This window comes from Equus caballus, chromosome 17 (assembly GCF_041296265.1).
Source record: "Equus caballus isolate H_3958 breed thoroughbred chromosome 17, TB-T2T, whole genome shotgun sequence".
NCBI classification, from domain to species: domain Eukaryota; kingdom Metazoa; phylum Chordata; class Mammalia; order Perissodactyla; family Equidae; genus Equus; species Equus caballus.
In genome coordinates this window covers 48729525-48756121 of record NC_091700.1, presented here as the reverse complement: position 1 = coordinate 48756121, position 26597 = coordinate 48729525, and the positions used below count along the sequence as shown (strand labels likewise).

The 26597-nt window shown below is 35.5% G+C and overlaps 1 protein-coding gene across 3 annotated transcripts in view; it reads right to left on the bottom strand.

The window, feature by feature from the left end:
• The window catches only part of VWA8 (von Willebrand factor A domain containing 8), a 358178-nt gene that overhangs the window by 310021 nt on the left and 21560 nt on the right, over positions 1 to 26597 (bottom strand). For all 3 annotated transcript variants that reach the window (XR_011427808.1, XM_023621650.2, XM_023621651.2), the window contains exons 3-4: positions 10978 to 11108; positions 7803 to 7913 (exon numbers count right to left, since the gene is read on the bottom strand). Coding sequence is in view for 2 of the 3 variants with exons in the window: in XM_023621650.2 (XP_023477418.2) it covers positions 7803 to 7913; positions 10978 to 11108 (242 nt within the window). In the remaining variant the exon portion in view is untranslated. The remainder of the gene's footprint in view (positions 1 to 7802; positions 7914 to 10977; positions 11109 to 26597) is intronic.

The window sequence follows — 26597 nt, the reverse complement described above, 5'->3', positions numbered from 1 at the left end:
GAAAAAAACTATATTTCAAGTTATTTTAAAATATCAGAACAAGGGGCCAGCCTGGTGGCATAGTGGTTAAATTCGCAAGCTCCGGCTCAGCAGTCTGGGGTTCACAGGTTCAGATGCCAGGTGTAGACCTACACACAGTTTATCAAGCCACGCTACAGGGGTGTCTCACGTACAAAATAGAGGAAGACTGGCACAGATGATAGCTCAGGAACACTCTTCCTCAAGCAAAACGAGGAAGATTGGCAACAGATGTTAGCTAAGGGCCCATCTTCCTCACCAAAAAAACCATACGTATATCAGAATAAGGTCACATTGATTTTTGGTTGCTCAACTACTAATGTGCTATGGGTGACTTAGGTCAGTCACTTCACCTCTCTGACCCTCCACTTCTTTCTAAAGCTAGGCTAACTAGGGCACTTATCTCAAAGATTCTGGTGAAGATTAAATGAGATAAGCTCTGGCACATAGTAAGCTTTTAAAAAAAAACTATTACCTACTATTATTATGAATACTACAGTCCTTGCAGTTGCTGTTGTCGTCATCATCATCATCGCTTTTTCAGGGAAACAGAATAATATGGTAGAAGGAATCTAAACTTTGGAATTGGACAGATTCTAGTTCAAATCCCACCTCTGCTATTTCTCAGTTGTATGACCATGGTCGTCTAAGACTCAGTTACTTCACCTATAAGATGGGGAGGTCATCTCCTTCTAATGGTGTTTTGAGGATTAAATGCAATCATATAAAGCACCTAGCACAACAGACGTCTCCTCAATAAAAGTTGTTTTTGTATGTCAATCTCAACATCTCAATAAAACTGAAAAACAAGTTATTTTTATCTCCCTTGATTTTTTTAAATGATTTATATAAATTTGTCAAACATTTAACATTATGAGTAAATAAGAGTTGGCCTGAGAAAGATGACAACATTGTAAGGAGCCAAAGCCTGAGTTCTAACACAGAGGCCAGGGTAAACACAGAGAGACCTTCTCCAGCTGTCCAAGTGACAATCAGAATTCCAAGAGGGTTGCACAGAGTCTGGTGCAAGTACCAGAATTCAGTCACTCTCTATAGCCTTGTTTGTATAGGAGATGCTTCAAAAATTCCAAATAATTTATGAATGAACTTCTGAAAGACAACTTTGTGGGGTTTTTTTGTTTTTTTTTTTTTTCCTTTTTTTTAAAGATTGGCATCTAGGCTAACAACTGTTGCCAATCTTCCTTTTTTTTTTTTTTTAAGGATTGGCACCTGGGCTAACAACTGCTGCCAATCTTTTTGTTTGTTTGTTTCCTGCTTTATCTCCCCAAACCCCCACTGTACACCTTGTATATCTTAATTGCATGTCCTTCTAGTTGTGGGATGTGGGACGCCATCTCAATGTGGCCTGACGAGCGGTGCAATGTCCATGCCCAGGATCTGAACCCTGGGCCGCTGCAGCGGAGCGCGCGAACTTAACCACTTGGCCATGGAGCCAGCCCCTGAAAGACAACTTTGTAGTTTTAACAGTGACTACATTTCAGCATCCACAAAAGGGATTAAGTTTACAAGTAAATGTTTTTCCCTATTTGCTAAAATAGGTAAAAGGCAGTTAGACAAGATAAAAATCTCATCTTCTGATCAATAGCACTATTATTCAACTTATTAAGAGTTGCTTTTGATGATCTGAATATTTACAGGGTGCATTAAAAAAACCTAATCTTTATTTTTTTTCCTATTAATAATGAGAGAGAATCAAGAATAATCCAAAGCAGAAGAGAATACATTAAAATAGTATGTAACTGTTAAAATACATTTTTAGGGACCAGCCCAGTGGCATAGTGGTTAAGTTTGGATGCTCCACTTCGGCAGCCCAGGGTTCACCGGTTTGGATCACAGGCACAGACCTACAAACCGCTCATCAAGCCATGCTGTGGTGGCATGCCACATACAAAATAGAGGAAGACTGGCACAGATGTTAGCTCAGCGACAATCCTCCTCAAGCAAAAAGAGGAAGATTGGCAAGAGATGTTAGTTCAGGGCCAATCCTCCTCACCGAAAAAAAAAAAAAAAGGCATTTTTATATTTAATATTAAATATATATTGTAGACTATGGAACTTCACAGTATCTTGTCAAACAAATTAACACAATTCCACTGGGAAAAGAGTTGCTGGCTTAGAAAAAGTTGAAGAAAATTATTTAAACTTCCCCATCCTGGCTTTCTACTTCCTAAATTATCTTGAGGATAAAGAGCGTCTCCTCTCAACCAGACATAAAACCTAAATGTAATTTATTTGTAGCTTAGCTAGTTTGTATTTGCTTATCCTTGAGTAATGCAAGCAATTGTATAATGACTTAAAAACCTTCCTCTCCAGTGCTTTGTAGTAACATGGCAATAAACAGAATTAATGATGAGAACATCAACAAGTAAGGTAAGAAAAATAATAAGGACAGTGATTAATTTTTAAAGGGTTACCATATCAGTGACTTAGGCTTTATTCAGGTTATTTTATCTTCTGAGGCAAAATAAAGTTAACGTGGTAGCAAAATATCTTAGTCTCCTTATTTCTCCATGGGCATCATAATATCACTCATGTAAATTTTCATATTTCTTTCCTTTAACAAATCATTCCTTATAAAAAGCTTAATTTATAATCTGCAAAGCAACTGCATAAAAAATATTTAAATTATCTTCACATCAACAAGTTGATAAGTTATGGCAAACATTTACTTGGACAAGCATGGTGTCAACGTCAACATTTTCTTAACAGACTATAACTTATTTATTTCATCAGTATCTCTCTCCTTTTCCATATCCACTCCATTCATTGACATCTTACAGAAGCAATAGCCAATAAACATAAAAAAGGTCCAGCCTGGGTAGTAATTTTTGAAGCAAACTAAAACATATCAATTTGGCAAAGTACACGCATGGAAATACTCAATATTGACACGAATCCATGACACAATCACTCATAGTGCCCTGATGAGAGTGAGTTAGAGTACCCTTTCTGGAAAGCAACTGACAATATATATCAAGACTTTCAAAAATGTCTTGACCTTTTGATTAGTAATTATATTTCTAGCATTCAAGTCTAAAAAATCATCAGAAATAACAAGATATAAATACAATGATATTCACCAAAGTGTTATTTATAACAGTAAAAACTTAGAAAGGACCTGAATGACCAACAATTGAGGCATAGACTGAGGCATATCTAATGTCACAGGAAGATGTTCATGACAAAATGTCAGGTTTTTTAAAAGAACAGATTCTAAAACGTTATATACATGGTATACAATTTTTATAAGAATTATTTATTATACACTATTAAAAAGATAGGCATATAGGCACAATAGAAAGAAATACAGAAAAATATTCACACTGTTCATCTTGAAGGGGAAGATAAGTAATTTTTATATTCTTCCCTATGCTCTTCAGCATAACAATTATGCTATTATACCATCCTTCTTTACCACATTTATTTCGTTTCCCACTCTAAAACATAAGCTCTATAATAACAGGAATTTCTGTTTCTTTTGTTCACTGCACCTAGATAGTGCCTGAAACATACCAGTCATTTCAATAAATATTTCTTAATTAATAAATACTATATATATACACTAGTGTGTATATATATACTATACACATATAATATATATGTGTATATATATATATACAAAATGAGAATTTATAACTTTATTAATCAGAAAACAAGCATTATTTTGAAAGAACAAATTCCCTACTATATATCATTAAACTCATTCTGACCTTCAAGAGCAGCAGTTGAGTTTAACCTCTGACTTTATCATCAGTCATCCTTAATCTTGCATGAAAATAAGTGAAGAGGTCAATGGCCATGATCCCCAAGTCAGATTTGGGATTTTTGCCAAGGTTTCCAGCTGAAATGCCAATTAGTTTACTTGGACATCAGCCATATGTGCATACAATGTCAACCACACTGAAAACTCCAAACTTTTTCTCCCAGCACCCACCAGATGGCCACAGGTAGTTTTTCATCTATGTTGGCTGACTTAGGTCACAGGCATCACCTGATGGTAAATGAAGATACTGCCTCTCCGTTGAGCCCAGACATGAAATTCAATGGTTAAGAATATTTAATAAATAAAAGGAATTTCTAAATAAAATAAATATAAAGAGCTTTCAGTCTAACAAACATATGACTAGCTGGCAATCAACTGGCAACTTCATCTTTCTAGAAGTCAGATGGGAAGTTATCATTCTGATGACTCAAAACACATGTCAAAAAGACAGATATTCTTTCCATAGGAAAACTCTCTGGTCTTATTCAGAGCTTATTTATTTCTAATTTACTTAAAATTTTAACAGGTTGATTATCCAAAGGAGAAATCTATCAAAAAATGTAAGTGTCAACTATACTTCAGAAAGTTTTTACGTGCCAGAGATAAGTAAGATAGTTACATTCTAGTGGGGAGGACAGACAATAAACATGGAAACAAAGAAATAATCAGGTAAATTCAGGTAGTGATAAGTGCTCTGAAGATTACATTGTGTAATATGACAACACAGGACACTCGGAAAGGGGATGGGCATGATCAGTGATGACTTCAGCTAAAATGTGCCCAGAATTTATAATCTGAATGATGAGGAGGCAGGAATATACAGCTCTGGGAGAAGATCATACCAAGCAGAGGAATATTAAGTACAAAGCCTCTGAATCTGGAAAGCATATTTTTAAGAGAACAAGAAGGCCACTGTGGCTGAAGCCTAGAAAGCAAGGGAAGGAGGGAAAGCAGATGAAGAAGACAAGATTAGGTCCTGTAGGGTTATTATAGGCCATATTAAAGGGTTTGGATTTTATTCTCGGTGTGATAGGATGGTTTAAGCAAGGAAGTGATGGGATCTGACTACAAGCAAACAATAAGGAATATTAACTGCTAGGAAATGAGATGGAAGAAAAAATATGAAAATCAGATACAATCTCAGTAAATAGTGTGAAGCAACTTAGAGAAAGGACCAACATTCCTATAACTCAATCACAGGCTCTGAAGGTGTCAGTGCATTATAACATCCTAAATAAATGTGTTCAGCATAATGAGTAGGATTCACCAATAAAACATAAAAGTATAAAATACTACCATTCATTTACGTTGCACTTTAAATATTTTATAAATTGTAAAATAGATATCATCTGGAAATACATTTTTTAGAATGGCAGGGAGTAGATAATATTACAGAGTTTCATCTGAATAATTTATTCATGTTTCAAGAAATAAAGCTTTAGCTAGTCAATAAATTTACTTACCTAAAACAACCTAATTTTCGAGATTTATGAATAGCCAAAGTTTTAACCTGTCTTTAAAATAATAAACTATAAAAATCCACTTTCTCTTCCTATTTGCATTGCGACAATCAATCCAGATATAAAATTCACTTAAAAAGTTTTTTTTTTAGGAAGATTAGCCCTGAGCTAACATCTGCTGCCAATCCTCCTCTTTTTGCTGAGGAAGACTCGCCCTGAGCTCACATCCATGCCCATTTTCTTCTACTTTATATGTGGGAAGCCTACCACAGCATGGCTTGCCAAGCAGTGCCATGTCCGCACCCAGGATCCCAACCAGCAGACCCCAGGCTGCTGAAACATAACGTGCGCACCCAACTGCTGCGCCACCGGGCCAGCCCTAAAAAATGTTTTTAAATCCAAACTCTACCAAACAAAGCCACTTCTTTCATTGTCATGAAAATCCCCAGATATTCCAATCGCCTCACCTCTACTTAGGCTGTCTCATTTTCTAATTCCTCTCCTCACTTCCTCACTACCCCAACTCATTTCTCATCTCTTCACTCTCATCCTCAGGGGGTCCAGAAAAGAAACAGGCATTGTAATGGTAGATTTTTTTCCCATTTGTAGTTAGAAATAATCTATGAAGTGAACCTTTGGCATTATGTGAATAAAATGGATTTAAAATGTACTTGTGTGCTTCACCCACGAAGAATTACTTTTTAACAACTGGAAATCTGAACTTCTCAGATTTTCCCACTATATGATGCTAAGTTTATCACCATTGTTTAAAGTGGTGGTCAAATCTCTCCATTTTAAGTACATTTTTCCTTTTGTAATTAATAAGTAATCTATGAGACAATGTGAACATCCTAGTATCCAAAAATTCTTCCACTCAGTGTTTTTTACAATTATACTCTTTTAACAATTATACTCTTTTAATTATAAAGTAATAATGTGCTCATGGGAAAGCTTCAAATTTACAGGACTATGGAAGTTCCTTCCTCACCCGACCCCAGACATGCAGTCATTTTTCCAGAGAGGTAAGCTCTGCTAACTGATTCTTGTGCATCCTTCTGGAAATTTTCAATGTAGACACATTTATACATTTCTTTTTTCTTTTATCACAAATGGGATATTATATATACTGTCTTGCAACTTCATTTTTTTTCACTTAATATATCCTGGACTTCTTTCCTATCACTACAAATAGACTCATCTCATTCTTTTTAATGGCTACAGAGAATTCTACTTATTATTATCTATTTAATTAGTCTCCTAAATGTACATTATAGTTTTCATGTACAGTTTTATATATCAAATATAATAATAAACTATAATTATGCTATAATAATTGTGCTATAATAAACATCCTTGTATATATAACTTTGCATGCTTTGTGTAAATAATATTTGGAAGAAAAATTGCCAGACACATAACTGCTGGGTCCAAATGTATTTCTTTTCTTTCACTAGATATTGCCAAATTTTCTTTCCAAATTGCATCAATTTATGCTCCCACCAACAGCAATGCTGTTTCCTCATCTCTTCTTCCTCATCAACAATGGACATTAGCAAATTCTTTAATCTTTGCCAATCTGATAGGTGAGAGAAAAATAGCTCGCTAGTGCTTTAATTTTTATTTTTGTACACAAGGTCAAGCATCTTGTCATGAATTTATTGGACATTTGAAATGTTTTCTCTATGAATTGCTTATTTAAAGTCTCTGCCCTTTTTTCTACTAGGTATTACTAATGAAGAACAATATTTAATATTTTAAGCAAGGTATTTGAAGAAATGTGTAACAAGCTTCATTATAATATTCATAAAATAGTACTTTCGAGGCTGGCCTGGTGGTGCAGTGGTTAAGTTCGCAGGTTCTGCTTCTCAGGGGCCTGGGGTTCACCGGTTTGGATCCCAGGTGTGGACATGGCACCACTTGGCATGTCATGCTGTGGTAGGTGCCCCATATATAAAGTAGAGGAAGATGGGCACGGATGTTGGCCCCGGGCCAGTCTTCCTCAGCAAAAAGAGGAGGACTGGCAGTAGTTAGCTCAGGGCTAATCTTCTCCCCCCCCCCAAAAAAATAGTACTTTCATTGGTAATCTGTATCTAAGAAACCCCCTTCAAAAAAGCTGTAGTTCCCCGAAGTATATACTTTATTTCACTATATTTAATTCACTTTTACCTACTTGACCTTTAGATTGAGACTATTTTAAGAAGTGTGCTAGAGAATTTCCTATATTAAAATCTCCTTCATTCTTTTTTAAAAAATCAAATTTCCATAGGCAAGTAGTAGGAAGCAAGTGAAAATTAAGAAATCAGCATACTGATCTTTAGCTAACATTTTAGAATCATTAATTTTACCCACGGTTTCTCATTTAGTACTAAACAAGAAGGCATTTCCAAGAACAGGGAAACCAAAAATCTAAATTAAATCTGTCTAGAGAGAGCACAGTACATCTATCTTTCACTATTACATTAGCTACTCTCTACTTCAAAAATCAATTTCATATAGACCTGGAGTAAACAGTCACATGTCAGAGTGTGATAAGAACTCGCCTGATCGATGTAAAACGCCGTGCCTGCACGGATCTCTCGACGCTGTTTGAGGTCGGTTTCAGTGGTGTCTCTTGACAGGGCAATGTATTCAACCTCCCGTTGGGTCAGCTCCTGTAGAACAGAGAGTGAAATTGTTCCAAAATAAAATAAAATTCCAAACATATGCTTTGGAGCCAGTTATCTGACAATGCCACTGCCCTAGAGAAGAGCATATTAAATACAATTCTCAATTAAAACGTTTTGAGTCTCAGCTTTAAGAAAAATGCAATAAAGTCAGTATTAATCAAAACATGTTAAGTATCTCTCCTCAGAGCTCTACTTTTACTGCACCCAATAATTCACCACTTAATAATTATTTACTACTTAAGCAATAATAATCAAAATTAGATCTTATAAATCTTAATGTCTCCTGTAGAATTCTTTTCAAATATCATGAGTAATAATTTGGTTATTATTTCATTTTCCCACAAATGATAGCCATTTCTGTAAGTAATGTTCATTTTTTTAAAAAGAGTGATTTAAATTAATTTATTCCATGAACCAATGTTTACCTACTGTATACAATATGTTAGATACTTTACCAAATGTGAAAATAAGGTAAATACCAACAGTCAGGTCAACAGAAGGGAGAGACATATACACAGCTATTTAGAGAGGAAAAGAAGAAAGATGAAAAGGAGAAGGATGGAAAGACGTAAGGGGCAGGGGGATTATTTCACACACACACAAAAAAAACACTTGATTTGAAGAGGAAACCATCCAGAATCCATTTCTTTTAGAAAAATTTATCCATCCCTCAAGTCATTTTGCCCTATATGTAACAACTATGTACAAAATGTTCTTAACATTATCCTTGGTTTTACAACACTGAATTAAAAACAATGACATTCTCCAATCGAATGAGGCATACAACATGTTTTTACTAAACAGAAAGAACAAATTAATTTCCTGGAATATAAAGAAAAAAGTTGAATGATCATGCCCATTAAGGTGAAAGGGAATATTTCCATAAGACTTTTTTCCTCCACCTTATCTCCATGTGATGTCGATAAGAATGTACTATTGTTGTCACTTAGTTTGTTTTTTTTTTTTTTTTGAGGAAGATTAGCCCTGAGGTAACTATTGCCAGTCCTCCTCTTTCTGCGAGGAAGCCTGGCCCTGAGCTAACATCCGTGCCCATCTTCCTCTATTTTATACGTGGGACGCCTACCACAGCATGGCTTGCCAAGCAGTGTCATGTCCGCACCCAGGATCCAAACTGGCGAACCCCAGGCCACAGAGAAGTGGAACGCTCGAACTTAACCACTGCGCCACCGGGCCAACCCCTGTCACTTAGTGTTTTACAACTGTGCCTGTTTCCATGAACCCATAAATTTAAGTATACATATATGGAAAGAAGGAAGAATTTTAAAATATAGAAAACACACACGATAGTGGTGAAAATGTGGTGATACCAAATGATGTCTTTCTAACTAAGAATGAATCACCTGTGAGAGCACAATTTTGGAGTAAAGTAGCAGGTTTTGTTTTTAGCAGATACCTCCTTCTGGCTTCTGGAACATATCACTAGTATATTCATGTCTATTTCACTGATTGGTTAAATAGATTTCCCTAAGTGAAAGACCCTGTCATTCACATTGATTGACAAAGTGATATATGCCCCTTATTGTTAAATTGTACTACAGTAACACCTTGAACTGCCACACCAAGTGTATTATCCTCAGTCTTGTCAGCTCCCTGGGACTCTTCATCAGCCAAGACAAGGATCAAAGTTTCCTCAGCTGCGGCTTCACAGAGGAGGTATGAGCAAGCTCACAAACAAGACGAGGAGCAGCAGATGGAGGAGGCAGCAGTGTTGAGTTTTTTTTAACTATCTATAAAACTCCTTTATGTTGCATTTTTGTACCAACAAGACTCCTATAATCTGCTAGCCCTTCTCACTCCATATTCCTAACACACTTCACAGTCTTGTCAGAAACAAAATCAAAGTGAGATATTATGGTCTTTGAAATGAGCAGGGTGGAGAGGAGAGTACATATCTTAAAATTAAAGAGGCTCTAGACTTGGGATTGTCAGTAGCTGACTCTGAATTCTTAGACAAGACACTTTTGCCTGTGTATTAATAAAGTAAGGATAATACTACAATGGCACATTATACCTCACAAACTGGTTCTAGGAACAAAGAAAAGATATGAATGGTGTGGGCTAGAGGGAGTTAGGTTCTGACTTGCCCATTGTATTTTTATCATTCCTGCCCTACATGATTTTGGAAGTACCAAAATAAATTCACTAATGAAATAAAAGAGTACACGAAGTATATTTCAATAGCATAGAAATCAATTCTTTAATATCAAGTAACACAAAGAAGCTTGAAGCAAGGTTTTCTCTTCATCCTAAAAAGTATCTTTCGAATAGACAACTTCATCTGATAACGTTCTTCCTCGAATCATTAGAGCAATCCCTATTAATGCTGAGAAAGTAGTAGGAAAAAGTCCTGTAAATTTTTTTATCTAGGTTGAGATTTGAATATTTCAACTCACTTGACAACCGTGCTCAGAGAACTGCAAACATTTAAGAGGATAACAAGTCAGAAAGGCGAACAATATGAAATTTGAAGTCTAGCTCCATCATTTACTAGCTGGATAAAGCTTGAGTGAGTTATTTAATCCCTGTGAACTTGTTTTCTCATCTATTTAAGGAAAAAAAAAAAGAAAAGAAAGCACATATAACTCATAAGATATATTTTACAAACCTTAGGCTCCCTTTCAAGACCACATAACATCAAAAAGTCAAGGGAATTACTTGACTTTTTAAAATATGGATCTGAGATAAAAAACGTTGCCTAAGTAGTATAAAACTAAGTTTCGTTTTGTAATCTCAGAGTTGCTGATACTATCTGCTACTCATTGCCTGAATTTCTAGCTCTTTTCTACCGGAGGACTTTCTAGTGGAGGACTTATTAGTTCCAGTGAAAATTTGCTAAGGCTATAAAAGGCAAATGTACATTTGATTCCCAAATAACTTATTCTGAACACTTTATAAACAAATCACTCTTAACATTGTTTAAGTAATGACTAATCCTGATATTTTTGTAAATTCTTAATCTTAAATTTATTTTACAACATAGCTTATCAAAGTTAAGACCCTCAGGAATCCACAAGAACTGATTGCTCACCAGGTACTGCATGGCAATAGAGCGTCGAAGAGGCCCAGGAGGTCCTATTAGAAAGACATCTTGCCCCAAAAGATCCTTCTGCATTATCCATCTTAGATGCTGAACTACAGATTGAGCCACAGAGTCTGAAACTTTAAGGGGAAAAAAGATAAAATGAAATGCAAATCAAACAACTACTTATAAATCTCCAAGCAATCAATGCAGACAGTATATTATATTAAAATATACATATACGAACATATATACACACACACAAGTATACACACATACATTCATACATACACCTGGTGAATTTTCACACTGTTTTACAAAAACCATTACTATCAATGTTAAAACAGGACAAAGTTTATTATATCACTGAAAGTCACACAACGCCACACTTAAAACCTTATAAGAACATTTGAACAATCACCTGTAAGTATCACTAAGGGAATGAGTGATTTTCAAGGATAATATGAGGAGCTGGTATCATCATTTACCACAATTTTATAGCCAAATCCTTTTGTTCTAAAAAATGGATATGATCAAATCATCCCAGGCAATTAATGATCATCACAGTCTTTAAAATTTAAGAAAACTATAAATTAAGTTGCAATGTTTGTGAGATCTCTCAGACTTCACAGTTAGGAATTCTGATGTAGACTTAAATACTTACTTACTAGAGAATTTGTCTATTCTTCTACATCAACTGTTTTGGGAAGAGAAGACAACTCCAAACAATGCCCTTCTAATTCTACTATTAAATCACCCATCAATCTGCTCACCTTCTGCCATAGCATTTTATAAAATGTTTGTATTAATACAATTCATTTGTGTTTACTCATCTATAAATCACCCAGTGATCCAGCAAGTGCATTCTAGGTATACAAGAAAAACTCTCACCCTTGCGCATCAAAGGAGACACATAGAACACCCATAGCAGCATCGTTTGTTTCGGAGACAGGATATAGATAAAATGCACACAATGGAATATTACATAACAACAAAAACAGAATGAACTATCACTAATTCCAACATATGTTTAACTGTTAAAAATATAATATTGAGTGAAAAAATTAAGTCACAGAATAAATCACATATAACACTATTCTGATAAAGCTCAATAAACTAGCAAATTGCATTGAATAGAAATTCATACATGTGATAAAACAGCACTTAAAAAAGCCAAAAAGCAAGAGAATGATAAATTCAGGATAATGGATACCTGGGCATGGAATCACAGAGATTGTCACAGATAGCTTAAATGGTATTGGTAATATTCTAGCTCTTAAACTGGGTGTGGGTTACAGTGTTTTTTATTATTGTGTTGCATTTTATACATAAACACACACAGACACAGATATATATATATATGTATGTGTATATGTGTGTATGTGTGCGTGTGAAAAACAAAGTCTTTTGTATGCATTGAATATTCCATACTTTTAAAACTTTGTTTAATCACCCAGTGAGGTCATGAAAGAGTTCAAAGATCAAACTAAGAATTCTTGCCGAGGACTAAAGCTGTGATTTTTTTCTGCTAGACAGCACAATATTGCTAGGGTAGTTCCCCTGACCTCCCCCAAAAAGCGAACATCTAATCATTTAAAAAAATTAATTTCTGGGGGACTGGCAGTGGCGCAGCGGTTAAGTTCGCACGTCCTGCTTCTTGGCAGCCTGGGGTTCGCCAGTTTGGATCCCAGGTGCGGACATGGCACCGCTTGGCACACCACGCTGTGGTAGGCGTCCCACGTATAAAGTAGAGGGAGATGGGCACGGATGTTAGCTCAGGGCCAGGCTTCCTCAGCAGAAAGAGGAGGACTGGCAGTAGTTACCTCAGGGCTAATCTTCCTCAAAAAAAAAAAAAAATTAATTTCTGATTTTCTTTATCATGGTGGGAAGATGAAGGTTTTGGTCAGCTTGGTTGGTTTATCATGTCACTGGGGTCACACCAAAGCATCTTGTCATCTCCCTAAATCAAGTGCCTCTATGTCTGAAAATCAGGAGACTTATCATCACCCAAGTGGAAGTGCTTCTCTCCTGCCTTCTATGAATCCTCTATGACATGCATGGGGTCATATCACCTCCAAGGGGCAAAAACTGGTTCCTGAAGTGGGGCTTGAGAAAAAATTCTTAGATATTACAATGGTCTGTTGTCTACTAAAGGGACACTGTGTGTAAACAGATATACAGTATATCTGTAGTACTGAAATTTCATGGGGTTGGGGAGACAGAATTAGGGGAAAAAATGTCCTTGGTAGAGAAATAATGAAAAATAGATTGAGAAACATTGCTCTAAGACTTATAACTTTGAGAATCTATCAAGGAGTTTCACGATGCTAGGAAGCAATTCACCTGAGCCTGGTGAGTCAACCTCATTTATAACTACCAGATATCCGCTTAACTATTTTCTTTCCTACTTTAGGCTTAAATTCATCTTTGTAATATACAGATAGATATATATATATATACACATATATATATATACTCTTTCTTATTTTAAAATGAGTCGGTCTGCTTGTAGTTTAAGGAGGAAACACAGTCAGAGTTAAGCAGCTCCAACTTCTCTGTGAGTAAAATTACACAGTACTCCCTATACTGCAGACCTACTACCTCTCCTTACGCTGATATCAACTAGGTAATTAAAAACTTAAACGCTTTGGGCTTTTTCTTTACATTTTCACAAATCTCAGCTTACTTTGGTACAGGCCTTCCCTACACTATTCTTCGAGTTTTGTGTCACTTCTTTGTATTTAACTTTGGCAATGTGCCTGATCTTCCATTACCTAGACTTGACTATTTAAAATATGAAATTTCCAAAGTTCTAGAAGGTAAAGCCAAGTTGGTTTCTTCAGCTTCCTCCCACCTTTTATTATTTAAAACTATTTGTAACTATTCATAATTACAAAGTCTCAATTTAGTTCTATATAGTTCCATTCCATTTTGAATGCCTTGACATTGGAAGTACATTCATTTTCAAGAATTTTTAAAATCAAAGGCAGCAGTTCCTAATCAAACATGAGCAGCTTCTGAATCTCGTGGCTGGCCTTGTAGTCTATGCTATACCTTCATAAAGGCCTCTTCCTTTCCCTTCTTTGATCTTCCCCCAATAACAGTAATAATAATGGCCATTATTTATTGCATTCTTCTCATGTGCCAGGTAAAAAACACAAATGATTTTTCATACCGTATCTCATTTAGATCTCATAACAACCCTAGAAGGTAGCAGACTACAGCGTGTAAGGATACAGACTGGAGCCAAACCATCCCAATCCCAACTCTGCTGTTTACTAGCTATGTAACCTTAATCAATTATTTAAACTGTGCTCAGCTTCTCCATCTGTATAATGGATATAATAAATGTACTTACTTCTAAGGTTGTTATGAAGATTAAATTAGGCACTTATGTCATTAAATTAGCCATTATATCCTATTGCCCCTCCAAAATTTTTTAACAGGCTCTATCTTCAGACCTAAGACTTTCCCTACAAGTGTGGACTTCATGGGGCTACATCAAATTTAGTGGACATACTTTTTTTTTTTTTTTGAGGAAGATTTGCCCTGAGCTAACCACTGCCAATCCTCCTCTTTTTGCTGAGGAAGACTGGCCCTGAGCTAAGATCGTGCCCATCTTCCTCTACTTTATATGTGGGATGGCTATCACAGCATGGCGTGCCAAGCAGTGCCATGTCCACACCTGGGATCCTAACCCGCGAACCCCAGGCCGCCGAAGTGGAACATGCGCACTTAACTGCTGCGCCACTGGGCAGGCCCAGTGGACACACTTTTCTGGCCGCTGATTCTATTCCTTGGTTTTTGGCGATACCAATGATATCATGTTTTACTCCTTTTATTAAAATTCCAAATTCATTTTTTGTTTACATTGTTATCAGAGAACTCACTTCTCTAAAAAAATCCCATTTTTCACTTATTCATAGCATAGTGTATTATGTCAAAGAAAATATTTAATTTGTCAGGAAATTGCATTAAACCACTGAGAAGAAAGCATTATGTACTGCTGCGTGGTGTCTGTGGTGTATTTTACATTAATTTTGAAACTTGCTATATTTTTAGGATGGCCTCAAGAAATCATGAGTCATACTTAAAAGCATTCCAGAAATAGAAACAAGATGTAAGACTGTACATTACGAACATCTGCAAAACAAATGCCAAACTGCCACGCATAACCTAAGACAAGCCCAGCCCCATGCATGAGAGAAACCCCCAACTTCAGTGTTTTCAAGCAAAAATGCTGCCTTCCAGGAGTCCATATAACAATAAATGGATGTGAAAGTAATACCATAGAGCTTGAACCTATATTCTATCATTTCCTTCTCTATGTGAAAACAAAAAATCTGGTTCACATTAGGCTAAATTCCTTATTCAATTTCTAGCCAATACTTGTTTCAAAAAAATATGTACTATTTTTGCCCAGGCATATTTAAGGGCTTTAAAATAATTCTATTAAAGGAAACTAAATTATAATTTTCTCCCTCCACAGACTCAAATTTGTCATATGTGTAAAGATTAAAGCTAAAACTTTAGAAAATTATGCATAGTTCAAATTCTACTATAACAAATCCTTCAAAACTAGTCATGTTTTCTTAATATCCCAAGAGGCAACATATTATAACAGAAAGAAAAAGCCTTTGAAGCCAAACAGACCCAGTTGTGATTTCTCATCCTGTCCTGTATCAGTGTCCTTGGACAAGTATTCTGAATCTTCCCAGCTTAAGTTTCCTTATTTTCAAAAGAGAGGTAACAATACTTACCAAGCACAGTTCTTGTGAGGATTATAGGTAAAGCACCTTGCCCAGCCCCTCAGGCAGTGAGAACCAGAGATGGAAGAATATTAAAGCCCCACCCTCACCGGCAAAGTCCTCTATCTGGTGTGTACCCTAGACAGCAGGCTGCACAGTGGGGACGCAGTGGTTATGAATGGGCTTCTGGGTTTACACTTAAATTATCTTCTGGACCTAGAGCCCACCCTGAAGAAATAAAGGAGAAAGGAGTCCAATATTTACCATATCCCTAACTGGTAAAGCCTGTGTTAGGTACCTTCCCACGGCATTTCATTTTATTCACCTGAGTCATCCGACAAAATTGCTCAGAAAAAATCTGAACCCAGGCCTGTCACACTCCTCTGTATTCATTCCTTTTATCACACATCACCATGAGAGCTTTCAAAAGAATCACAACTAATCTCACTGCAAGTGCACGTTCATTTACTAAGGTGTCACCTATCTATCGCGCACCATTGTACTCAGATATAACGGACGTCAAGGGGAAAACATGAGAGTAGGGGACACAAGACGTTTAGACCCAAAGTCCTCATTATTTAGCACATGGGCTAAGGGAATTAAGAAATTAAATCAATCACACAGCTACGTTTATTAAGGATCTACTATATGCTTAGTCCCAAGAACACAAAGATGAATATAATAAAGTCCTTTGAAGATGTCAAAGGAAAACAATGCATATATACAAAGCCACTCATCCATAAAGTAGACTGTGAGTCTGATCCAATATAACTGTCATCAAAATTAAATGAGAAGTACAATACTGGCCAGCACAGTACTCAGCATAGAGAAGGTATTCAGTTTTCCTTAAAATTGGAAAATACATCAATATACATTAAATAAGTTAGAGTATATCCATACATAATGATTAAGTGTCAAGCTGTATACTTTTTGTGTAGAAGTGTTAGAATAAGTGTATATATGCATATTTTCTTGTATTTGCATAGAGAAACTCAGGAAAGATATCCCTGCAACTAATAATATGGGAAACAATGTGAATGGTAACAGGAGTGAAAGAAAGATTTCTCAATGTGTACTTTTTTATATTGTTTTCATTTTTGAACCACATAAACGTATTAATTCTACAAAAAAGACTGCTATTTTTTTAAAGTCAAGCTTTAGAAAATGCTTGACATAAGAAAATTTCCATAATATATTGCTTTGTGAAAATGGTCATAAAAGAGGACATATTCTATTTTCTTAAAGGACGCATGCATATACAGTAGTCATTTTTAAAAACATTAGATACATTTACAAATTCAACTCATACAAAGTATGTTCTCTGCCCAAAATTAAATTAAATTAGAAATTAACAATAGAAAGATCTTTGGGAAATCTTCAAATATTTAGAAACTGAATAGTACATTTCTAAATAACACATGGGACAAAGAAGAAATCAAAATGGAAATTACAAAGCCTTTTTTGAACTGAATGAAAGTGAAAACACAACGCATCAAAATTTATGGCATCTTACTAAAGTAGTACTTGGGAAATTTTATAGCACTACATGCCTATAGTATCGAGAAAAAGGAAGGGTTTCAAGTTAATGGCCTCAGCTTCTGCCTTAAGATATCAGAAAAAGAAGAGCAAATGAAACACAAAAAGATGAAATTATACTGATCAGAGCTTAAATCAATGAAATTAAAAAGAGAAAAACAATTTTTAAAAAAATCCGTGAAACCAAAAGCTCATTCTTTGAGAAAATCAATAAAAGTGACAAATCTCTAGCCAGACTGATCAGGAAAGAGAGAAGACACAAATTATCAAAATCAGGAATATGAGAGAGCGAGAGAAAGACATAAAATACAGATACTTCACATATTAAAAGGATAATAAGAGGGGCTAGCCCAGTAGCATGGTGGTTAAGTTTGTGCACTCCACCTCAGTGGCCCAGGGTTCTCTGGTTCAGATCCTGGGTACAGATCTACACACTGCTCATCAAGCCATGCTGAAGCGGCATTCCACCCAGCAGAAGTAGAAGGACCTACAACTATGATATATAACTATATACTGGGGCTTTGGGGAGGAAAAAGAAAAAGAGGAAGTTGGCAACAGATGCTAGCTCAAGGCCAATCTTAAAAAAAAAAAGGATAATCAGGGGATATTGTGAGAAACTTTATGCCAATACATTCCACAACTTAGATAAAATGGACAAATTCCTTAAAAGAAAAATTTCTTTATAAAGTCTGCTGTCCTGGGGTCGGCCCCGTGGCCAAGTGGTTACGTTCGCACGCTCTGCTGCAGGCGGCCCAGTGTTTGGTTGGTTCGAATCCTGGGCGCGGATATGGCACTTCTCATTGAGCCACGCTGAGGCGGCATCCCACATGCCACAACTAGAAGGACCCACAACTAAGAATATACAACTATGTACTGGGGGGCTTTGGGGAGAAAAAGGAAAAAATCTTAACAACAACAAAAAAAAGTCAGCTGTTCTTTAGCTAACACAGGAAGTTATAACTTCAATAACTGTATCTAAGAAAACAATTGAATTTACAGTTAAAAACCTTCCCACAAAGAAAACTCCAGGCCAAGACGGCTTTACAGGTGAAGTCCACCAAATATTTAAGGAAAAACACCAATTTTATACAAACTCATTCAGATAATTGAAGAGGAGGAAATATTTCCCAATTCATTCTATGACACCAGCATTACCTGTATACCAAAATCTGACAAAGACATCACAAGAAAGGTGTTATGGACTGAATGTTTGTGCTCCTCCAAAATTCATATGTTGAAAACCTAACTCCCGATACGACAGTAATAGATAATGATTGGGTCATGAAAGCGGAGCCCTCATGGATGGGATCAGTGCCCATATAAGAGCGTGCTCTTTCTGTCCACTCTTTGCACCATATGTGGATACAACAAGAAGTCAGCAGTTTGCAACCCAGGAGAGGGGCTCATCAGAACCCAACCATGCTGGCACCCTGATCTCAGACATCCAGCCTCCAGAATTTTGAAAAATAAATTTCTGTTCTTTATCAGCCACCCAGTCTGTGGTGCTTTGTTATATATAGCACCCCGAATTGACTAAGACAAAAGGAAAGCTGCAGATCGATATCCCTTGTAAATATAGATGCAAAAATTCCAAACAAAATTTTCTCAAAATGAATCCAATAATATGTAAAAACAAAAACATATCATGACCAAGTGGGGTTTTTTCCAGGAATGCAAAGTTAGCTTAAAATTTGAAAATCAATCAATATAATTTACCAAGTTAACAAACTAAAAAAGAAAAACCACATAATCATGCCAAAGGACACAGAATAAGCACTTGACAAAATGTAACAACATACCTTCCTGATTAAAACCTCTAAGTAAACTACGAATAGAAGAAAACTTCCTCAACTTGATAAATACTATGAACTACACCTATCATACCTAAGGGTGAAGAAGTGAATGTTTCCCCCTAAGAATGAAACCGGTAAACAGTTAGCCATTGATGATTAAGTAGCTAGTAATTAAAGTTTTTTTTTTCCTTTTTGCAATTACTGATTATAGCTTTTAGTCATTTACCCACCCATTGTTAACTGTGCTGTTTAGGCAAAACGCTATCTGACTCCCACTAGGTTCCTATAGATTACATCTCCCTGGTGCCTGGTTCACCATGGTAATGGGTGTTTGAGCTGTTTTTCAGGAATTAGAACCCCTTGTCCCCTTCAGGCCGGTTGAGACCACCAACTCATCAACCGGGCCTGTGCAGATGTCTGATAAGTGACCCATTGACATCAAGAGGCTAAAACTCCACCCTCAGACGATGCTAATGCGTCCATTTTGTGAACATGTGTCCTATGAAGAGGCATGAGGGAGGGAAGGAGGGAGGAAGGGAGCAAGAGAGAAAGAGAAAGAGAAGAAAAGAGAAGAAAAGAAAAGAAAAGAAAAGAAAGGAAGGAGAAGTATCTAGACTGGAAAGGAAGAAGGAGAACTGTATTTATGGATAACATGATTATTTACATAGAAAATGTAATGGAGTCTAGAAAAACAAGCTCTAGAACTAATAAGTGAGTTTAGCAAGGTGCCAAGATAGAAGATCAATATGCAAAATCAATTACACATCTACATTGAAGTTAGAAAACAATACCATTTACAATAACATCAAAAAATATGAAATACTCGAATGATAACTCTGACAAAATATATGCAAGATCTATACACTGAAAACAACAAAACACTCTGACAGAAATTAAAGAAGATCTAAATAACTAGAGAGATATACCTTGTTCATGGGTTGGAAGGGTCAACATCATTAATATATCAATTATCCCCAAAATGATCTATAGATTTAATGCACTCTCAATCAAAATCTCAGCAGGCTTTTTTGTAGAAACTGACAAGCTAATTCTAAAATCACAAATAGAAGCAAAGGACCTAAAATAGTCAAAACAACTTTGTAAAAGAACAAAAATGGAAAACTAACATTACCTGACTTTAAGACTTATTATAAAGTTACAGTAATCGAGACAGTGAGGCATTGGTGGTGTCAAGATACACAAATAGATCAAAGGAACAGTCTAGAAACAGACTCACAATGTATATGGACAACTAATTTCTGACAAAGGTACAAAGGCAATTCAGTGGAGAAAGGATAGTCTTTCCAGCAAATTGTGCTGGAACAATTAGATATCCACACGCAAAAAATGAACTTTGACCCATACCACATATAAAATGACCTTTGACTCATATCATATATAAAAATTAACTTAAAACGGGTAATAGACCTAATTGTAAAATCTACAACTATGAAAACATCTAGGAAAAAAACTGAGGGGAAAAATCTTTGTGACCTTTAGTTAAAGCTTTCTTAGGTATGACACCAAAAGTACAACCTATAGAAGTAAAAAACTGATGAATTGGACTTCATCAAAATTTAAAACTTCAGCTCCCCAAAAGACATTATTAAGAAAATTAAAAGACAAGCCACTGACTGAAAGAAAATATTTGCAAATCTTATATCTGATAAAGTTCTTATACCCAGAATACATAAAGAAATCTCATAAACTCAAAAGAACACAGACAGCCCAACAAAAAAATGGGTAAAAGATTTGAACAGACACTTCACCAAAGATATACAGATGGCAAATAAGTATGTGAATAAATGCTCAACACCATTATTCACTAGGAAATGCAAATTAAAATCATTATGAGATACTACTACACACCTATTAAAATGGCTAAAATTATACCATGAGTTGGAAAGAATGAGAAGAAACTGGAACTCTTATACATTGCTGGTAAAAATGGAAATGACACAACCACTGTGGAAAACAGAATGGCAGTTTCTTAAAAAATTAAACAAACACCTACCATGTGATACAGCCATTCCTCTCCTAGGTATATACACAAGAAAAAAGAAAGCATATGTCCATACAAAGATTTGTACATGAATGTTCTAAGTAGCTTTACTTCAAGAACCTCAAAATGGTAACAATGATGTCCATCAACAGGTGAATAGATAAAAAAATTGTAATTATTTCCATACAATGGACTAGTACTCAGCAATAAAAAGGAATGCGCTATTGAGATATGCAACATGGAAGAATCTCAAAATAATTATGCTGAGCGATAGAAGCTAGACAAAAATAGAGCACATATTGTATGATTCCATTTATATAAAATTCTAGAAAATCCAAATAAACATACAAAGCAGATCAGTGATTCCCAGAAAATGGAGTAACTAGGAGACATTATAAAGGGGCACAAGTAAACTTTCAGGGGTGATGAATTTATTTGATCAGTATTTTGATTATGGTGATGTTTCACGGTTATATACGTATGTCAAAACTTTTGAAACTGCACATTTTATTGTATGCACATTTTATTGTAATTTATTGTATGTAAATTATGCTCAGTAACACTGTTAAAAAAGATTAGAGTAACCCATATTAAAATGTTAACAGTGCTTATAATTTGACTTATAGATGATCTGGGTTTTATCCTTTTTCAGTGATCCCCAGGTTTTCTGTATTGATCATATTTTATTTTTGTAATAGGAAAAAAGTTACATTTCTTTTGAAAACCATATTATAAAGTGATAACAGCCATACTGGAAGTAGGGAAGAACTGTGATACACAGAGAAGGTAGCAATATGATAGGAGACATATATTAGAATATTTCGACTAAGCAGTAGATCACAATTTAATACCCAAAATTCAATTTGCAGCCCCCTAAAGTGCTTATCCATAAGGTATTGCTACATTGTGATAATTTACTGAAGACATTTTTGTTGGTCTTAGTGTAGCTAGTCATATTCATGACAAGACAACAATGAAAAACATAAAAGGAAACCAAAGAATGACCCTTAGTTATGAACACATCTCAGAAGAACCAAGAATTTTTAGGTCCTGTCAAATGAGTCTGAATTATTTAAACATAAACCCATGAGCATTTAATTTTTATGAGTCAGATCACAGAAAAATCAGTTATAATGGATGTATGCTTTAATGAAGTTTCATACTAAACATAGGGGATTTATTAGCTATTTTTAAAGTTACAATCTAATATGTGCTTACTATAACAAAGAAAAAAACGCAAAAATGTAAAAAGAAAAATTACATGATCACTCTCAACTCCTTCCATTCCCAACTCCACTCCTAACCCAATGCCCCAGAGGAAGTCAAAGTTAAGAGCCTGGAGTGTAGCCTTCCACACATTTCTCTGCATACAGAGAGACATACAATACACCTGCAAAGAGTGTTTCAAGTTGTTTTTTTTTTAAGATTTTATTTTTCCTTTTTCTCCCCAAAGTCCCCCGGTACATAATTGTGTATTTTTAGTTGTGGGTCCTTCTAGTTGTGGCATGTAGGATGCCACCTCAGCATGGCTTTATGAGTGGTGCCACGTCCGAGCCCAGGATCAGAACCGGCAAAACCTAGGGCAGCCAAAGCAGAGCGCGTGAACTTAACCACTCGGCCACAGGGCAGGCCCCTCAAGTTGTTTTTTTAAAAGAAAACAAAAACAGTGTCATACTTCATATACTACTCTGTAGTGTGCAATTTTTGCTTAACAACATCACATGAACACTCTCTAGGTCCAGAGATATAAATCTAATTTATTCTTTTTTAACAGCTCCAGAAGATTCCATAAAATGAGTATACAATAATTTATTCAGTCATGCCTCTACTGATGGGCTCAGATTGCTTCCAGTTTTTGTCACTACCAAAAACACCAAAATGCCGCAATATAATATTGTGTACAAATATCCTTTTTTTATGTACTGATTTTTTCCCTAAAGGATAGAACCTAAAAAAGAAACTGCTACATTAAACGGTATTTTTTTATTTTAATAGCTATCATATTACTTTCCAAAGAGGTCATATGAACTCACACTTCTACCAGCAATGTATGACAATGCCATTTCCCTGCAACCTTGTACGTACTAGACATTATAATACTTTTTAATTTTGGCCCAGGTGATGTATGAAAATTACTATTTTACTGTATAATTTGCATTTCTCTATTAAGCAGGGTTAGAACATATGTTCATATACTTATTGGCCATTTGAATTTCTTCTCCTGTGGCATGCCTATTTAAACCCTTTATGTATTTTCTACTGGATCACATCATGTTTCTCATCAATTTATAAAACATATTTGTATGTTTAGGGTATTACTCTTCTATCACGTGTTATATATGCATTAAAATATGATTTTTAAGTTAGCACTACTTGAATTTGTTTTCTCATTTAAACAATGTCATTAATGGTGGTTAAATTACCCAATAGATCCAAAGAAGTCTATTTAACATATTACATAGTTCAAAAATTGTACATCTGCAACGAAAGTTGCAGAAAGCAACAAGTCATTAAATAGAAAATGAAAAGCAATAAAATGCATCAAAAAGCTTTAAGCCATCTTCAATACGGTGCCTGGGAGAAAGAGGATTAAAGAAAAATTGGGCACTTAATAAAGATTGCTGTAGAGACTAGAGGAGACTTCAAGACAAGTTAAAGGTCTTTTAAAGTTGATGGGACTCTTCCTTTCGAGGGCTCTATTCTTAAAAATACATCCTAAGATATCTCAAATAAAATCCTTTCTCAAAGTAAATCCTCATGTAATGAGAGGCAATTAGTGCACTACTGAAAATAAGGCAAATCTTAAGGATTGGAGGCCTTGCTTCTCAGATTGTTTTTCAAACTCTGACTGTATTAAGTAAGGGAATCTTAGGTAACACTTTCCTGGAGGCCTTTTGTGTAACCTTTGTCACTAATTCATTAAAACTGACAAGCAATTGCAATGACTGTTCCACATTATCTACACCGACACAAAAACGACCTAGTTTTTTCATGCTATTTTGTCACTTATGACACTGATAAATTTCTCAAACATCTTAAAATTATTTATAAACTAAAGGCAAAGGTTCTCTCAAAATCTCTCATCCTCTTGACTTTATGCCAAAACTCACCATTTTAAGAGGACAATGTTGTAATTCTTGCAGAAAATATTTGTGGGCCTTAACTGCTTGGATAAAAGTTCAGCATGTCCAGTAAACCTTAAACGACCTCATATATAATCGGTCCACTGACTCCAACAAGAAGATTATATAAGGAAGCAGAAATACAATTCTGAGGTCAGGTTTGAAGTCATCTATTGAAAATCTGCCACCCTAGAGCACCACCTCATAAGGCAAACCCTGGAAAAAATACCAGCTTTGATACAATATAGTTTAACTTCAAGCATAAAAACAGGAAGGAACCCCTTTTCAACAGCTGCCGATTTCATCTAAGCCTTGAGATTTGGTTTCCATACAAAAAGGCAAAAAGCTTCCAATTATCCACTTCACTTACAGGTGAGATACAAGGGACTGAGATGATAAGTGGAAGCTATAATGGTCAAGGCAGGAGGTGACAAGACCTAGATAATAAACCCGAGGAACAGTCCAACTCCTGTGTCTATTAGGTACCAGGCACTGGGCTAGATGCTGGAGGTAGACAGATGTCCTGCTGTGACCAATACCGTGAAGACAGAAACAGATCAAATGAGAATTCGACAACTGACTATAAAATACAAGCTTTCATTATCTCAATCAAATAGTCAATGACTTAAGAAATTTTACTTTGATGAGATAATACTGCATTTGTGTGGTTTTAAATTGAATTTTACACTTCCACTCAAGAATATTTCCAATCTCTAGCATCTGCCAGTTAGGAGGATTTCTACCATTCTATTAAATAAATGTTAAATATGAATATCAGGGCTCATATTTCAACACTGTTATTTTTATTTCTTCATTACTAAAAGATGACAGTGATTTTCAGTACTCTGAATAATAACTTTGATAAAGATAGAAATAAATAGCACTGCCATGCCTCAACTATTTCAATATTTTTCAGTAATCTTTCACACTTTTAAATTCCAAAAGAGTTTTCTAACATACCATTCTTCTTTCCATTCCAGGACTTATTCTAAAGAAAAGAAGCCAGAGACATTGCAGCAGACTATAAAAGGAAAATCAAACTGAAGTCAGGAAATCAGGGCTTTGCTACTAATTAGCCTTCTGACCTCTTTCTAATGGTCCTACTTTCCTGGCTACGAAATGAGTTTCAGAGAGGATAATTGCTAAAGTTCCTTTCCCTAACAAAAGTCTATCACTGTATATTTCATTTGAAAATATTAAGTATCCAAAAGGCAGGAAGCAAAATTGAAGCACAAATAGAAGAAGGAAAGCAATAGGGTATCAAACTTCAACAAAACACCATTTCCAAGATATTTTAAAATATTCTTTACAATAAGTCCAAATGAGAAAAAAAATCCATCAAAGTTCTCTCATAACCAAGACTATAATCTCCAATCAATCATGTAATAGCAAGAGTGAAGCCAAAGAACTGTAATTTTCCCATTTTGGAAATAGTCCCTAAGAGAGGAAGAAAAAGTTCAAAGAATAAAATACTTGAACATAATACAGCAAATAGATGCACAAAACATGTTATGCAATACAATATATCTGTCCAATCAATATGTAGCAACCACATAGTGCTGACGTGGATACCTGCGATTTTGGTTGACTTAGCTCAGCCACTTTGCCTATTTCAGGTTAACCAAACTCCCAACAGTCTTTTTCTTATAAATGGGCACAGTTGTTCATAAGACTAGTAGAGAAAATGTAACAATTTACTTCTGGGGTAAAACATACACTCCCATCATCTTAATACACAAACAATAGTAGACAAGGATACTTACATTGTGACTATTAGGTAGGAACAATGATGACTGGATAGCAAGCCCACGAAACGTGAGCTGAAGTCTATGGACCATCCTACTACTTTCAGTATAAAGTCTCTTCAGATAAACTTCAAAGGGTAAGCTACTAATAAGTGAACACAAAAAAAAATGAAAAATTCTGATTATGTGAGAGATGCATGAAAACAGTAATAAAAATTGAAAGTATGTAAACCAGAAAATGTCATGTTTTTCTTTTTTTTCTGGGTTTTTTTGGTGACAATTTATGGGAGTTTTGCTATATTTAGAAAGATATATATTTTACACTTTGGGACTTGATCTGAGCCAGCCACTGTATTGCCCCTCAGTCATTTGCAAAATATTGAAAATACATTCATTCAAAGCCTATGTTTATAAGTTTTAAAATTGATATCCTCGCTGAGATCGTTTGAATTCCTTAAAGCTAGTATAGATAATCTTGCTAATTCTCTCACTTAATAAGATCTCCAAAATGATTAAGCATTTGTGACTACAACAAAATATTTCAGCAGACCCCAGATAGGAGACTATGGCATCTTAGTTGTTAAAAAAAGGAATGGATAGTGCTGTCTCCTGCTGAGAGCTGTCAGGCAATGACTATGCTTCACGTCTAGGTGAGAGTGAAAAGGCCAACATTCTTTCCACAC